Below are 18,421 nucleotides of genomic sequence, written 5' to 3' on the forward strand. Positions count from 1 at the left end.
TTGCAGTTCTATCAGTTCTCGTCTCATGTATTTTATCACTCTCTGGTTAAGCCCATACATACTTTTTCCTTTTGGAGTATTGACTGTCTCTTCTATCATTTTATGTAATGCCAGTTTTTATCCATGGAATTTTTCCATGCTCTGGTATCTGCTTTGTCTGAAATCAATATAGGCATTATTGCTTTCTTTTGATTATGGTGAACATGAGATATTTTTCTCCATCCATTTACTTTTACTTATATGAGTCTTTGTATTTAAGGCATTTGTATAGAAAATATATAGTTGTGTTTTTTTTTTCATTCTGAACATCTGTTTTAACTGATAAATTTATACTCTTGGCATTAACAATTATGATTGATATAGTTCAATTAATAGTGACCATAATTGCCAATATCATTTAATGGTTATTTTTGCCCTTTGTTCCTTTTTGATCTTTCACACTTTTTCTGCTTTTTTAATAATTTAAGCATTTTAAATGATTCAATTTTCTCTGCTTTATTAACAAAACAATTATACTTTTTTTCAGTGGTCACCATAGAATTTGCACTATGCATTTACAGTTAATTCAAGTTAACTTTCAGTTAGCATTGCACTACTTTGCAAGTAGTGGAAGTATATAATAATGAAATATTTCCAATTCCTCCCGCTAATGTCATTGCTGTCATTCATGTCACTTATGCATAAGTGCACATAAATATATGTGCACACACATGATCATATACATTGTTTCTATTATTAACTTACACAAACTTTATTAAGATTATTTAAATAAATGTTTTAAAATTTATTTTCTTTTTTCCTCACCAATACTCTTTCTTTCTCTAGTATCAGTTTCAAACCTAAATGATTTTTCTAGTACCTGAAAAGTTTAATTTTACTATAAAAATTTAATTTTTTCTTTCTCTTTTTCATTTTTCAAGAAAAATTTTATAATTTTCTAGACTGATGGATATTTTTATCTCAATCTCGATAAATATGCCATTACAAGCTCTTATTTACGTGGTTTCTGAGAAGTCTGATATTTAAGTCTTAGTTTTGCTCTTTGGTAGTTTCCTCCATACCAGCTGGCTACAGCCATTCAACTTTTTTTACATTTTTATATTTTTTTCTGAAGTTTAAATATAATATACCTACGTATCATGTTTTTGTGAGTTTTGTTGTTTGTTTTGACATTTGTGCTGCTTGGTGTTCTCTGAGGTTCTTGGATACTTGGGTTCTCGTTTTGGTGGCAGATATTGATTTGGGTGAAATTCTCAGTATTGTTTCAAATATTGTTTTAGTTTCTCTGTGTTTTTTTATCTTCACAAATTTCAGTAATACTTGTGTTATAATTTCTTTTTTTAATTGTCCCACAGTTCTTGGGACAGTATTGGTTAGTATATCTTGGTTAGTATTTTTTTTTCAATCTTTTCTCCTTGCTTTTCAGTTTTGCAGGTTTTCATTATATCCTCAAACTCAGATTTCTTTCCTCAGTTGTGTGCAGTATACTAATGAGCCTATCAAAAGCATTCTTGATTCATCAATAGCTTTTTAGAAATCTTTAAAATTTTTTTCTTATTCTTTTCTAGAATTTCCATCTTTGCTTACATTATCTGTCTGTTGTTTCATGTTGCTAGTTTCCCCTAAAAAAATCCTTAGTATATTATTCATTTTAGTTTTCCTGACATATCTGACCCTGGCTTTGAGTCTTGTGCAGTATCTTTCTATTGTGTTATTCTTGCCTTTTAGTAGACATTTGTTGACACGAAGGCATGATGTACTGGACAGAGCTGCAGTAAATAGGTCTTTAGTATTATAGTGGTAATGTATTGGAGAGGAAAATCATGTTGTACTCCTGTGATTAAGTTTCAGTCTTTTGGTGAGCTTATGTTCTAGGCTGTAAATTTTTCCATATTTCTTAATTGTTCTCTTTCCAACTTTAGGTGGAACAAAATGGTTAATATGGACAGAAGTTGGGTTTTTCCTTCTTCCAGGTAGTTTAGGATCTGATAAAAACCTAGCACATTAGGCTTTGGTAACAGAATTTCTCCTGAGGACAGGTCTTATGAGAACAGAATGGTTTATTTTATTTCAAAATGGTTCCTTTTCTCCTTTCCCTGAGAGAAGCACTAGGACTTTTTTCTCCAACACCCTCTGTGAAGATATGGTGTGAAACTCATGAAAAAACTCATTGAAAAAGTTCAAAACTCATGAAAGTGTGGAAACCCTATGCTTGGGTTCCCCTGGAATTTTTAAATCTCAGAGTTGTCCACGCTGAGCCTTCAGCATTTCATCAAATACAGTTCAGGTTTTCTTCTCTGGCTGTGCTGCCACAGACGTTTTTGCTCATTGGTTTTTGCTGCAGTAATTTGTGATTATCTGTGTCTACCTCTCTGTCTCTCTCTAGTTTTGGAAGCTATACTTTGCCTTGCAACTTCACTTCTCTGATGATGAAGTGTTGTTGATTTTTTAGTATGTTTAGCTTTCTTGTTAAGAAAGAGTCATGCTCTTTACATTTTGGACCAGGGACTCAAAACTCCAGTGAATTATAGTTTCCAACACCAGAATTTCCATGAGATTTTATTTTGTAATTTCTACTTACTTATTAGTATTCTCCATTTGATGACTCATTGTTGTAATATTTCAGTTTATTTTTATTTTATTTTTCATCAGTGCTGGGGATGTAATGCAGTGTCTCACACATGCTAGGCAAGCAACCTACCACTGAGGTACATCATCAACCCTTCACTTTAATATTTTTAAAAAATATTTTCTTTAGTTTTTTGCACATGTTTATAGCCACTTTGAAGTTTTTGTCAGCTAATTTCAATCTCTGGAATGCCTCAGACACGGTTCCTGTTTACCTCTCACTTTCATACCTATAGATTATACTTTCTTTTCTTTGCATCCCTTATATATATTTTCTTGAGTTTTAGATATATTAGGTAAAAGGCTACATTTTAGATATATTAGGTAAAAGGCTATCTGTGGATTCTTATTTACCTTTCCTCTCACTCCCAACCCCAGATTGTTGCTGTTGTTGTTTTAACATATGACTGGGCGGGATCTATAGTCTGTCCTGCCTGCAGTACTGTATAGCTGCTGGTATCTCTAATCTGATGCTTTTCTCTTTCCCTTTCTCCATCCCCTTCCCTTGCTTCTTTCTCTTCCTCTTCTTTCTCCTTTATTGTTTTTGGAAGTCTGGCTTCCCCTAGATTTTAGCAGTAGTAGTGTTATATTAGAGGCTATACTTAAACACTTTGAGTCAGTAAGCCCTACATATTTCACCAATGGATTTATTTGAGGATCAAGTAATGTGTTCAAATTAAAGAAGTTTACAACTCTGCCAGAATATACTGTTGCTTGTGTGCATGTTCAAAGCCTCACATTGAGCCTTGTGTTGATGGCTGGGACCCTTTCCTGGCTCCTGAGTACACATGTGATCTTGCACACACACTCAACTTTCCAGTTTAGCAGAGACATGCAGGTACCCTCAATTGGAGAGTCTACACGACTCTCCAATTCCTCAAATTTCCTTGTTAAATTTATGGCTGGTCTTTTGATCACACTGACCAGTATTATAACCTTAAGCTACTTCCATTTCTCTTTCCCTGATTGTTTCCATTGAAATTATCATTGTTTTCAATAACTGAGCATGAGTTTTTCCCACATTCTTCTACAAATGAAGTCAGCCCCCTAAGGCAGTGAAGCTGCTGATTTTCACTGCTTTTCCTGCTCTGGTACAACTATTGCACCCACAGAATTTAGTAATGGAGAGGGGGTAGGTGCAGAGAGAGGAGGATGCATAGAAGAAACCCCAGGCTAGACCACAGACCTCACTGTGGTTAACAAAGGCTCAGTATTTTTCTTGAGTAATTTTTTTTCTCAAATTGCTATATTCCTTTGGTCAGTGTCCAAAGTCCAGAAATAGTTATTTTTGACAGTTCTGTCTAGATTGAAGTTTTTCTTTAGGGAGAGGCTTTCCTGAGAACCTTTCTTCACCTTTCTGTACTGATAATAAATAGTGTAATAACAGTACCTATCATATGGTAGGTTATTCTTCCACATATTCAAATAATTCTTTTATGCTAATTCACTAAATTATTTATTCACAACTCTATGGGATTGTTATTAACCCCCTTTTTATATTCTTGAGGAGGAGCTGAGGTTGACTATTTCTCTAAAGTCATAAAGCTAGTTAGTATCCAATTTAGGATTAGCTGCTACATCTGATTGAATCCAAAGCCTCAGATGATAGCCCCCAAAGTATGGAATTAATATATTTGAAGTTTTACTATATGTTAAATTTTAGAACTTAATTTATTCCATTCAATCCTTATACAACTCAATGAGATAAGGACAATTTTTACCCATTTTGTAAATAATGATGTCAAGGTTCAGTACGTTTAAGTAACTCATAGGGAGAAAATAGGAGAATCAAGTGGTGAAACTAAGCAGTCTGATTCCAGAATCCCAGTTCTCAACCACCACACTAAGTTGTTATTTTACTATCACGTGGGACTATAGAGAATTGCCATTTTGTAAGTTGATGTATAACTATATAGTTTATAGTTATACATCAACAATTTCACATGATTCAAAGTTTGTCTCACTTTTTACAAGATAACATATATATGCAGTGTACTTTGGTAGAAATAACTCTGTATTTAGAGCCTAAGAGATCTAGATTCACATCAGAGCACTCATATTTACTATCTGGGCAGTTTTGAGCAAATCATTTACCATCTGTGAGCTGTTCACTGATCTACAGAACTGAGATAATAATAATATCTATTCATATAAGATTTTTATGAGGAAGGAATGCATTCATGTATGTGAAAGAGAAATACTGTTGCTAACATAATCTATAAAAGTTACATATGAACAACTGAAACCTTGCAATTCTTATATTTTTATCAACTAGGCAGGAGAGTAGGTGGGATACCGAAGTGCATTAATAATCAGTGCTGTCATTGTCCTTGGATAGTTTAGGAAAGATGAGACAAAATAAAATAGCAGAATGCTTTCCTTTTGTATCTGGTCCATAAATATTGATATGACCTTTTTTGCAACAAGCAGCCCAAAGAATTTTTTTTCCTGAATCACAGATTTTTAGATGAACTAGCAGGGAGATGTGGCTCCATGACTCTTCTCTAAGCTCATGAAGATAGGGATGCACTTTTAAAATAGGATAAAAAGAGATTGTGTGAGCTAGTAAAGCAGGTGGGGGCAGTCACTCAGTAAATACATTTTTGTTGACTGATGGATTGATCTTGAAAGCTGCTGAAAGTGTGACCTATATTCAGATGAAAAGTGAGACAGCTTATTGTTAGTGGGATTTGAAGTAAAATCATTAGAAAGAAATTAAGGTAGTTGACTTCTTTAGAAAATTACAAAGGTTAGTAGGGCTTTTAAACATAAAGGAGTGTTAAAGATTATAGCAAATAAGAATCCCTTAACATAAGATTTAATTGATTTATTCTTCAATGGCTATTTATAAAGTGGCTATTGTGGGGAATAAATCATTATAATAGGTGCCATAAGAGGAACAAAAATTTAATAGTGCTTCATCTGAACAAGAAGACAGTATATCCAGGAAGATAAAACTCAATACAAGATGTCGGAGCATGAGGAAGACCACAAGCACAGTAAGAGAGGTGCTTTGCTATGTGACCAGAAGGAAAGATCAGTGCTTTCATATCAGGCATTAGATTCAAACAATGGGTATTTCCACTCCTTCCTCCCTCCCTACATTCACTGATTTTAAAATTTTATTTAACAAATTGACTTGAGCATTTATTTTTCCATCACTTCATGATGAGAAGGATGAATAAGATAGTCCTACTTTTATGTTGCTTATAGCTATGCAACCTTGGAGAAACTGTTCAATATAAAAACTAAGCTGCTTCCATAGTGAAATTAGCTTTCATTTATTAATGCCAAACTTTCAGGATTGTTGTAGTTATTAGATTAATTTATAATAGTGCCTGACATGTAGTACATGTACTTGTCAAAACCTAGTAGTAGTAGTAGTAATAGTATAGTCAATGTGGTGATAGTACAGTAGTAATAATAACCTCTGTAAGCAGTCATTATTTGTAATAATCATTGTAATCATTATAATAATTACTATATTTGTTATTGGCACATTTTTCTGAAAACAGAGAGTAGACTGATGATTTTCGGGGGGATTTGTAAGAAAAATCTTTTTAATTTTATGGAAGAGACAATATTGGCTGATAGAAATAAAAGCTTTCTCCCTCCACAATAAAACTCAGTTCCATGAGGTCAGAGACCTTGTTTTGCTTACCAAGCATATCTAACCAAATACATGGGAAATTCTAGGACAATTTTCTAATGGATGTAATTAGAGAGCATCATATTAAATGAAATAAGCAAGACTCAGAAAAACAAATGTTCAAAGTTTTCTTTAATATATGGAAGTTAAAGAGAAAAAAATAGGGGAATTGGGGAGGGGTTCTCATGAAAATAGAAGAGAGGCCAGTGGGTGGAGGAAGGGAACCAGGAGGAGGAGGCAGGGAGGGCAAGGGGAGGTGATAGGAAGTAAAAGTAATCAAATTATTTTATGCCCACTTATGAATATGCCACAGTTAAACCCACTTTTCTTTATAATTACTATGCACAAATTAAGCCCACAAAATACATTTCTAAATTAGGATTTTAGCATAGATTGAGCAAAGACATTTCAAGGAGACTATGACATTAATAACGATATCAAAGGAAGGAGGTATTTGGTCTAAGTTTGGCATAATTATTTGCCTAGAACATGTGTTTAAATACAGAAAATGGAGTATATAGCTTGAAGTAGGTCAAAGACAGTTAGGGATGATTGGAATTCTTTTTTAGGGACAAAGAAAAATTACTTGAAGCTTCTTGAGCAACAAAATTTCACAATGAAAACACAGCTTTTTAGGAAGATAAAACTTAACAGATAATAGGAATATATTATTATAGGCAGAAATATTTATAGGAGATTTATATCAGTGGTCTTCAGGAAAATGACCATTTTGGTGTGAAATAGGATGATAGATATGTAAAGGATGTATATGGAAAAGAGAATTCCCTTTATAGAGATATAGGAAAGACTGAGGGAAATTGTGCTTATAATTAGACTAGATGGTCGGTTCTGGTTTTGTTGTACTGAGACTAGGGTGATGTTAGAGCATTATTCAGAAAAAAAAATGGTGGGTGAGATGAGAACTTAAATATTGTAAAACAATAAGTAGGAGAGGTTTGTGAATGCCCATTCTGGCAGGAAAAGAAAGTGCTCACAAATGCAGGGGAATCAGCAGTAGGGAGGAGACCATCAAGAATATACCACAGAAGAGAAGAGAAGGAAAAGGAAGTGTCAAGTGGTGGTCATGCCAGAGTGGCCAATTCTGCATGAAAACCAAGGAGGAGGAAGACTGGGAAAAGATGATTGTATTTAAATGTGAAAAGGTCTTTGCAGATCCTTTGGGTTTGGCTTTTATATGGTGGTGGAATGCAAACCAGATTGCAGGGGCTTAAGGAAAGAGTGAGGATGAGGAAGCAGTGGAGGACACTAATATTCTGCCTTATACTATAGTATTTTGATACCCAAGTGAAAGAGAAAATATTCTTGGCTATCTGATTATATCATTGTATTTATGAAGTCTCATCTTACAATTCAGCACTCAGTTTTGTTTTCTCCCCTTTTGGCTCTGTGTTTTGAGCTATTGATTCATTGGGATGTTTAACTGATCAAGTGATTTCATAGGGGAGTGGTAAGGTGAGTAAGGGGACTGGATGGTACAAAACCTTTATCATTATGTTCTTAAAAGCATGGATCAATTGTGTTCTTAACAACATTTAATGGTCTCAGAGAACATGTTCAAACTCATGAAATATTTAAATCCAAAGAACAAAACAGATTGTGTCAGGCTGGAGTCAAGTGAATGCATTAAACCCACCTGCGTATTCTTCCATCCTGCACATGGTGCAAAACAATAGGAAAAGCTGGGATGAAAGGTGCCATTTCTAAACCAGAGGCAAACCAGAAATGAACACACTAAGTACCTAGATTTTTTTTCCCTTCATTACAAAAAGCTTTAATCAAGACAACTTTGTATATATAAAGATGTTCTTTTTATGCATATAATAACTCTAAGTCATTTTCATTAATTTCCTCTGACATAAATACTGAGAAATTTTTGTCATGACTTTACAGGGAGAAAAACTACCTAATTAAAAAAAGAAACCTATGGTTCCTAATTAAATTTTTTAAACATAATGTTTTCTTTTTTTTCTTTTCTAGGCCTTATAAGGACAATAACAAGGGCAGAGAAAGTTAAAAGAAAAAAAGAAAAAGAAAAATTGTTCCAAAATGGAAGAGATTATAGAATCATGATAATATTTTTTCTTTATTTAGTGGAAGCTATAATTTAGCAGTTCACTGAGCTCAGAAGTTTAATTAAGATTAGAAGTTTTAACTTGAAAATCAGAGTTTACTGGTAGAACACATTCAGGTGAATAATAGGAATAGTGTTCTTACCAAAATTAAAATCTTAACTAAGAATATCAATAATCGTTTTTATAATTTTGTGTGTTTATTGAAAGTAAGAAATGTGAACTGGGATTAGCTTTGTAGAATTCTGCATAATTTAAAAAAGGAGCTGGTTTAAAAATTGCAACTGAATTGTACTCATACAGTAACTAGATGCATGCCTTAGATAAAGCAAGTGCTCTACAGAGCTTAAACAGAAAACCTTTTTTTTCACCACGGTTTAAATGGATAATATTGACAAACAAATGTATATGATGCATGTGAAAGATAAATTCTATCTACTTCTGAGTGACAGAACTGGTATGAAATTCAGGTATTTTGACTTCAGAATCTAAGCTTTTGATAATGCCTCTTAACTTTGAGAGAGGGGAAGTTTTTAGGCAGTTGAGAAGGGACATTATTTAAAGAATTGGGTGGACAGTTTATTTATACATGCAAAACTCCTGACTTTATTTCATCTTGTTTTAGGGATGTTGGTGCTAAGTATCAAACCCAGGGCATTATGAATTCTAGACAAATACTCTACTACTGAGCTACATCCCAGGCCTTTTGAGAATGGTCTTATTAAGTTGTCCAGACTTACCTTAAACTTGGGATCTTCCTGCCCCAGTCTCCTGAGTGGGATTATAGTCAGGCACCACCATGCCTGCAGAGCCCAGCTTTATTTAGTGATGCCTTTGTCCTGATTAGAGCTTCCAGGCTGGTGGACTGTTTTGTACTTTTTCAGCTGTTGATTGTCTTTTATGACATTCAGCAGTTTTTTAAAGTATAAATATGATTAAAAGAGAGGATAGTGAACATTAGCCTTCTCCATTTGTTCTTTCTTTAGGATTGAGGTAGAGCAAAAATGCCCTTACCTTTTTTCCCTCCATCCTCTTTGAAGAAAAAAGAAAAAAGGTACCTTTATCCAGAAACCTTAGATCTTTGAAGTGTACAAATGAGGAAGAAGCTAATGAATGGAACCAAGGCAAGGGCATGATACTGCCATTTACTTTCCTCTCCACTGGGGAACCTTATAGATTAAGGGGAAGGGACACAGCAGAGAAGTTTATAGGTTAGAGAAGTACCATCTGGTAATAGGAAGGCTTTTGGTGGATTTTTCAGTAGAAAGAACACCTGTCCACAAACACATTCAGCTCACCCAATCTCCTCCATGAAGCCTTTTTTGACTGGTTCCAGGTGGAACACAGATACCTTCCCTATATCACCTCTGCAGTCTGCAGGCATCTACCTAAATGTCCATGTTGCTTTGTTCCATGCTTCCATTCATTTGTTCCTCCCTTTCTCTGCTACACTGAGTTCTTCAAAGGCAGGACCATCTCACTCACCTTTATACTTCTAAGGCTAATCATTAGATAGGGGCTCAATTAGTGTTAATGTTTTCATTCATTTATTTAGCTTTTAAATTAGGAATTACCAGTAAATTTGGTTTCCCATTTCCTGAAACAGAGGGATTCATTTAAGTCATATTTCATAAGAAAAGACAGCGGCTTTTAGGGGCTGTTTATAGTAATATAAACATGAATAAGAGTTAAGGACAACTCAGGTTATTTGGTTCTCACTATTTTTCTGGAGACCAACTATAAACAAAGCTTGGTGCCAGAATCTTCAGGGATATAAAAATGAAGATGGTGCAGACTATGCTGTCATGAAGATGGTAATGTTGGGAATGTCATGAGAGCTGCCAGGAAAGTGAGCACCTATAACAGAAAAATTTATAAGTCAGTACAAGGCAAGAGAATACGACAAGAAAAATGCAAGAGTGAGTAGACATAAAACTGGGAGAAGGTTTAGTTGACATAATATTCTGAGTGAAGGCCAAAGTGACTGGATTTGAGAGGAAAAGCTAAGGTGATTTCTGTCCACAGAGTGTTGAGTCTTAAGTGGGATCAAGAAACAGATGATTGGGTTAGGAAAAGATTTTTTTTAGTGGATTTTGCAGTCAAAATTTTGTTTTCTTAATAAGTTGATATTTCATGTTATTGGGTAAATTTAGCAAAAATTCAGTATTTGATCAAATAAATCTTCTAACCTTAACAGATTTGTTATCCAAAACTAATAATGATGGCTCTCACTATTAAAGACATACTATGTGCCAGACAATTAGCATGTGCAATTTCATTTCTCCCAAGAATTTCATTAAGTAAGGTCTCAGGAAATAATTGCATAGGATTTTAGTTATATTTCTTGATCACTTAAGATGTGCATTAAGTAGTTTACATAAATTATCTAATTTAATCCTCACAATAAACATACGAAGAAACTATAATTATTAGTATCATTTTAAACATGAAGAAACTGATTTTAGGAGATTAAGGAAGTAGCCTACATTCTCACACAACATAAATGTTGGAAAGAGGATTCAAATCTGAGTATTTTTTTTCTGAAATACACATTTAAACCTACTGAGCTTATGAGAGTGTATAGAAAATTCAGGTGTAAAGAGTAAAACTTGATATGTTTGTTGGAAGCTATCCTGTAATAGAAGGGAAAGACAAATACTGGCAAAGTACTAAGGAAAAAGAATAAAGCAAGTGTGTATGTAGATTTGCTGTGGTGTGTGATGGTAGCATATCCCTGCCAGTCAGGGTTCCTAAAAATAACTAGTGTTGGAGGTGAGGATAAATAAACTAGAAATGACAAAAGGCCTCAACCCAATAGAAATTGCATCTCCATTAGCAACCTGAGGTTCATTGGTTCATGCGTTTACTCATTTACATAATAATCATGCAGCTATGTGACAGGCCCTGTGCTTTATGCTGCAGCTATTTATGAAGCAAAGTATATGACCCATGTCTTGCTCTGGAAGTGGCAAGAAACCATGTGAATCTGAGGCTCTGGTCTCCATAACCATCACCATCTTTCCAGAGTCCAATAGAGTGTACTATGGTAAAATAATGATATTCAGAGACCGTTTTCATCTACTATGTAATAATTACTTATAATAGGGATAAGATTAGTGCAGCATCTATCATATTCTATGTGACTAAGGAATGGAATCCAAACAACAAAGAGTAAACAGATCTGTATAGATCTTGCATGAGGTAATAGTGGGGCTGAGGCTTTAGTTCACCTCTCTTATTTTATATAACAGCTATCACACTTCTATAATGTCTTAATATATTTGTGTCTCTGTGCCTCTTTAAAGGCTGAACGTTACTTGAGAATATGGGTGTATCTAAAAATCTTTATTTTCTCAGTATCTATCACCATTTTTTTGCATTTCATGAAAATCCATGTATTGTTCATTGGGTGGAATTGTGTTTATTCTAAAGATGTCAATGCTTTGATATCCCTGATTCAGTATTTTTTATGTCACATGGGGAATGTATAAACATTTATTCATTCTGGAGTTCATTGTGATCATATCTTTAATGAAACTACAAAGTTGATAAAGAGCAAAAAATTTTTCAGAGGCATTATTACTTAATATTCTAATTTAAAAACATTAAAAATTAAATAACATTAAAACATGATATCCCATATGTTATTCATGAAAAATATCTTTTTTTCAGGAATTAAAATTACTTCATACAATCAAATTATTTCATCATCCAGGCATTAGCGTGCTTCATAACTAAAGGGGAAATGGACAGTAAAATTAACAAAAGGTTGGATAGAAAGATATGTAAAATATTCAAAGTTTATGACATCATAACTTTAAGTACCAAGTTTATTGGGTTACTCTCTTCACCTAGCAGCCATCTGGTTCCAAGAAGGCTAATACAGGACAATGTGTGGTATCCATTTGATTTTCTGTCCACCATAGAAACATATCAGGTGACATCACAAAACCAACAGGTTCAGAAAAATCAAGCATCTAAAGAGAAAATCATCTGGGAAAACTGTGAAATTCTATTTATTGTATTGATCCTCTGAGTCTAAAAAATTCCAGGGCTCTCGCTTCTTTAGTCATCAAAGTAGAGAGGACACTCTAAGTGATGGTTAGGGCCAGCTGGAATAACAGGAACAACCATACAGCTTTCTAGACCCCGAACTATCAGGAACACAAAACATTACCAAGGGGCTCAAACATCACAGTAATTATTATTGGTTAAGAAAAAATATATACTCTCCAGGAAGAGAACTTCATTATTTGGAAGTCATATATTGAAAAGCTGATTGGGATTAGAGTGGGACCATCAAAGCAAATTCACACAAAAGTGAATTATCTAAAAACCCTCTCCCAGACAGCACTGGGATCCATTCACAACACAATTTTGATTTTGTCTGAATGAGGATGCACAAGATTATGGCAAGATGTGAATTATGGCAAATATTCCTTGGTTCTTCACCACTCAATAAACAACCTCTCTCTAAATGAATGTGGAAAAGATACTGAAAGAATATTGTGCTGATCCACTGGTTTGAAAAGGCACCAAATGTTCATGAATGTCACTGCCAAGATTTCTGCATATTTTATTAAAAAAGAGGTATTCCTTGTTCTTCTGTCTCATCCTTTCCATTAAAATCTCTGCTAAGGAGCTGAAGAATTTCTTCTCTTAGGAGTCCTAGGCAGAACGTAGACCATGCTATCCTACTGATGAAAGAAAAAAACACTGGAGCCTCTCAAATCTCTTTCTTATACTCCTATGCTGGCTATTGTGAAACCATGTTTTAAATGTTCACCAGTTAAGTTTGCAATATTGACTTACCCATACTAATAACTGTTCACTCTTCTATGATTTCACCATATCCTGTTGTAGACATAGGATGCTTATTTTTAAAAGAACACATGCTGGATGGCATCATTTAGTCTTATGTTTAAAAAACAAAAAGAAAAAAAAAAGTTTAGGTACTATTGAAGTAGTCAAATGACACTATTTTCTTAGATTGGAAACTAAAGACCCACGGAATACATATAGCCGGGGATAGTTCACCTAGCTGACTCGAGAATTTTGGAATGCCAATTAGGATTTATATGTATCTAAGAGTCAGCATTTATGATTCTAGAGAATGTTAGTAGGCTACCACTATGCAGTGTATGCCACTAAAATATTCTTCTTTTAAACACCTCCCAGGAGAATTTCTTTCACCCTGGATCTTTAGATATTTATTATCAGAGGCTTGTTTTTCTGTCTTTGAAGTTGTTTTTTTCTCTGCAGTTTGCAGCACTTTAATAATGTGAAAGACTTCTAGGGAAGCACCGAAGCAAAGAAAAGCTTCATGGAGCCATACTGCGAGAATGAAAGCCTATCACATTAATTCAGCCTTCCCTCACTGCCCTCCTCCTATCAAATAGGAGGTTATAAAAAGCAAACAAGAAATTCAGATGCAAGCATACATACATACATATACAGGGAGGCTGAGATTTTGTAGTATTTTTTCTTTTTTTTATTACTGTTACACGTGCTGAACAAAAACTTCTATAAAGCTGCTGAAGCTTTCTGACATCATCTAGTCTTTTCGGTGAGTCATTAAGTTGCTGAAGCCCAGAAAATCAAATTTAGTTTAGGGCTGTTTGATAATGTAGTAACACAGCAAAATGTGATTAACCAATTAACTCATGTAATTGAATAATCAGAAATATTCTCTGAGTAGCAGACACACATTAGGCCGTTGTCATAGTCGTTCTGTATATGTGCTGATTATAAAACTACAATTACACCTCCAGTTGATACTACTACTTCCAAATTCCTCATAGAAGAGTATCTGCAAATACACGTTTGTAAGTCAGATAAATAAATCTATTCATTTACTCTTTTTCCATTCATCAATTCTCTCTTGCCAGGCTTGGGTGAAGGGTCTGATTGTCCAGTTCTTACTTCCATTAAGCTCTTAATCTGCAAGTACTTTGTTTACATTCTTCCAAGATGGAAACTAAACTGAAGTAGAACCTCCAAAAATTGTAGTTTTATAATTAAACTATTAGCCTCTCTGTTTGTTTACTAAATTCTAATGATGTTGCCAAGAGACAAATTAGAAAGAGAAAACAGCCAGTTTGAGAATTATCTTGCTCAGAGGTGTTGCCTGGCTAAGAAAAAACCTGTGATAGATAAAAAAATGGGAAATGAATATTTGTTGGATTACTTTAAAGCAACTCTCTATGATTCAACATTTGTTGAAATCTACGGTGCCTGACTGCATTTAAAATGTATTTATTTATTTCTGTAAATTCAAATCAATTCAAGGTTTGGTTGGATGGTTAAAACAGTCTCTAAGAATTGTTTCAAAAGATATTCTGCTTTGCTCTTATTGCTGCCGAGGTACATGGGTGTGGTTACATTATCAGGGATTATGACAAATTATGTAAAAGAATATTGAAAATGAATTACCCGAGCTTAGACCAATAAAAGATATTTCTTAGCAGACACAGACATTCTTAATGCTAATTTACTATAAAAAATAACGTGATTGTGCTGCCATTATCACTATTTTGAGATCATATTTTAATGTTCAGTTATTAAATCTTTAAAGATATGAGAAAACTATTTCTTTTGTAATTATCATTGTTCCTAGATGATTTGTTCTTTGTGAACTCTTAATGCATATTTCGTATTGTTCCTCCTCCCTGCAAAAAAAAGTCACAAAATTCTAAGAGAGAATAATCTCTGCTTATTTTTAGTGTCTCATTTGTATATTTTAAAGTAGGTTGCATTAAATTTTATTTGAATGAAAATGTATAATTATAAATACCTATAAAATGTGGTTTATTCATAGCCAGAATGAAAAATTTGTTCCCAAACACTTTTTTAAATGTTGCCTCTCCTCCTCAATCTGTATTTAATGCTTTTCTCTATCTTTTTCCTATTCATAGGTCAATGGGACAGAAATTGAATATGAATTTGAAGAAATTACACTGGAGAGGGTAAGAAACTAATTCAAAGCCCTAATTTTGCATTCCACATTCTAGGTACTCATTGGTTGTCTTGTGAAATTATACAGTGATGTACTATAAACTGGAAGTTTCCCACAGGTCTCAAAATGGGAATATTAGTGAAATGCTTGCAATAGAGAGAATGAGACAGCAGACCAAATAACCAGAATGTTCAGTATACAAAGTGCATTGCTTGAATTTAGAAAAATGAATGGAAAAAACAGAAATATATCATGAGCTTATATAGTACTTTTCTCTTAATATTTTCATTCTTAGTGTTTTGGCCACACATTCCTCAGACATGTTGCAAGATCTTCTCATTTATGTGATATTGATATTATCAGAACTAGTAATCATGCATATTTTATTTAGCTTTAAAAAGAGTAATGAATATTAAAACCACCCCACTGGGAAAAAACAACCTTGGAGAGCTGTTCAAATATGTTGGAAGGACCTTGACAGAGGTTCCCATTAAAGGAAATTTGGTGCAAATCAAGCCTAATATATCTAGATATTTTACAAAACAATAAAAATTAAAGAGCATCCAGAGGAAAAAAAAAAAGTGATCAAAAATAATTAACCGGACATTCACCATTAAAGGAAAGCAAAAACATGAAAACCTGTTCACCCTCATTAAGAACCAAGGAAAGACAAGGAGAGTAAACAGATTTTGTCTGTAACTGGCAGAAATTATGAAGAGGTGTTAATATCCAATGAATAAGCCTAGAAATTAATGCAATACTAAAGACCAATTTGAAAGTAAGAATCAAAAGCCTTGAAAATGGACCCCTTTGGATCCAAAAATTATATTGATAGGAATGTACAAACACAAGAATGCTTTTATCATATCGGTATTGTTTATAATAGTGAAGCCTGGAAAGAGTGTTTAAAATGTTATATACCCATATAATATAAATAAATTTTACTTAAATATTAAGAAAAATATTTAATTACAAGAATATGAGTTCTATCTAGATATAGTATCAAGTTTAAAAATCAAGTTTTAAAATATAATCTAATAAAACACAGAGCTACATAATATGCACATATAAACATCTAAATAAAATATGGAATGATATACACCAAAATGTTAAAAGTGGTTGCATATTGTTAAGAATTTAGGGGTAATTTTCAGTTTCATCTTCTTATTTATCTTTATTTCCTAAACCTTTTATTATAAACATATCATATATCATATAATAAGAAGAAATAAAATATATTTTTCTATAAGCCATCATTTAAGTATGAATTAAAATTCTAGGCCTACACTTTGAAATTATATCATCTTTTTAATTTACTGCTTATTCACTTTCGGAGTCAGGGAATTTCTCATTTTCCACCCAATTTTTATTAACTCTGAGTGGTTTTAAAAGGAAATTTACATTCAAAGTTAAGTGTTTGACAGATGGGATCTTTAATACTTCCATTATGAACTTTGATAAAATGTTAATGGCATGTTAAATAGAGAAAAGTGAAGCTTATGGTAAATTATGCCAAGTGAAAAAAAATAACACTTCTAAATCACTAACCTCTGCAAGACTGGCTAGCTGATATTTGGGGTTCAGTGCAAATGAAAATGGGGAGCCCTTCTAAATACAGGACCTGTGCAACTGAACAGGTCCCACCTGCAAAGCCAGCTCTTCTGATTTTTCCCCACACTATACACATAAGTAACTTGTCTAGAACATCATTTGTTTAGCCAGGTTTTATTGATTAAAAAAAAAAAAAGGAGTTAATTGGTGTGAGAGAGAGCATTCAGTAGGAGTCAGGTAATTGTGGGTTCTGATGCTTCTTGCTTCCTGATCTTGAGCCTGGCATCTCACCTCCCTCACTTCCTGCACTCAGGTTCCCAGTCATATTGTGAATCTTGCCACTACTACAAAGCCTCTGTGTCAAGCGTAATCTTCTCTGAGCAGTACTTCTTCTGTGTCCCTGTCATTTATTGTACCCCTCTTCAAAAGTCCTTCGACTCCTATTGAGACTTTAAACCAATTTCACTATTTCCCTTTGTTTTCATTCTTCTTTATGCCCTCCCTTCTCTCCTCACCCAGCAGATACTAATGTTAGTTCGTTCACTACACTAACTTTTCCTCTCTTAGACCCTTAACTTTTTTTTTTTGTTTGTTTGTTTGTTTCCTTTTTGCTCCCTTTTGGTGCTCAGCCAGCAAAACCCCAGCCCTGGTTAACTGGTCACCTTATTCATTCCATGCCAACACCTGACTAACTGGACAAGGCTGGAGAAACACTCGCTCATCTCATTTTAAAATTTTTAGCGTGTACTCCGTGCATTCTCAAAGACTCCTGGCAATTCTCATACGTTTCTCCAGTGGGGGAAACATTTTCTTATTCCCTGAGACAACATAATATCTTATCATCTCTTCAAATTTACACACACAAACAAAGCCTCTCTCCCGTATCTTCATTTTTAACTGTTAAATTCCCTTCATTTTCCTTGAAAAAATTCAAGCAGTCAAGTGAAAATGTCTTCACTTTCCTACCATCGGTTCTGCTAGAGTATTCTCCCTAGTTGGTGAGGGAATTTTTCATCCTTTCCAAGATTCTTCAATAACTCTTCACTTATGATGACCCAAACTCTGTACTCTCTTGTTCATTAAATGATTTTGTTTCTGTATATCTTTTCTCTGTTCTGCAATATCAGTTTCTTTCTTTTTCCCAAATAAATTTAATACAGACAGACAGACAGACAGATAGACACACACACACACACACACACACACACACGTAGCAGGGAAACATTGGGTCAAGTGACACTTTGCGTGTGTGTGTGTGTGTGTGTGTGTGTGTGTGTGTATCTCTTAACCCAATGTTTCCCTGCTATCATTGTCTCATTATCTTGTTTTACCAAAATTCTAGGAAGTATTGCATATTCGTTAACTCCCCTTTATTACATAATTTTCTTATTTTAATCTATATTATGTTTTCATCTCAACAATCATCTTAAAATTCTCTATCAAAGTTATGGCAGGTTCCATTTTGCTATGTCAAAGCATCAGTCCTGACGTTTCAGGAATATTGGATGCAGCTGCCACTGCTTCCTTTATCAAAGATGTCAATTGTTT

The 18,421-nt window shown here is 33.9% G+C and overlaps 1 protein-coding gene across 11 annotated transcripts in view; it reads left to right on the forward strand.

Annotated features, from left to right (window-relative positions):
• Positions 1-18,421, forward strand: part of Dlg2 (discs large MAGUK scaffold protein 2) — a 1,165,863-nt gene that overhangs the window by 513,943 nt on the left and 633,499 nt on the right. For all 11 annotated transcript variants that reach the window (XM_076843911.2, XM_076843917.2, XM_076843908.2 and 8 more), the window contains one exon: positions 15,282-15,332. In XM_076843911.2, the coding sequence (XP_076700026.1) occupies positions 15,282-15,332 (51 nt within the window). The remainder of the gene's footprint in view (positions 1-15,281; positions 15,333-18,421) is intronic.

The sequence above is a fragment of the Callospermophilus lateralis genome, chromosome 2 (assembly GCF_048772815.1).
Source record: "Callospermophilus lateralis isolate mCalLat2 chromosome 2, mCalLat2.hap1, whole genome shotgun sequence".
Taxonomy (NCBI): domain Eukaryota; kingdom Metazoa; phylum Chordata; class Mammalia; order Rodentia; family Sciuridae; genus Callospermophilus; species Callospermophilus lateralis.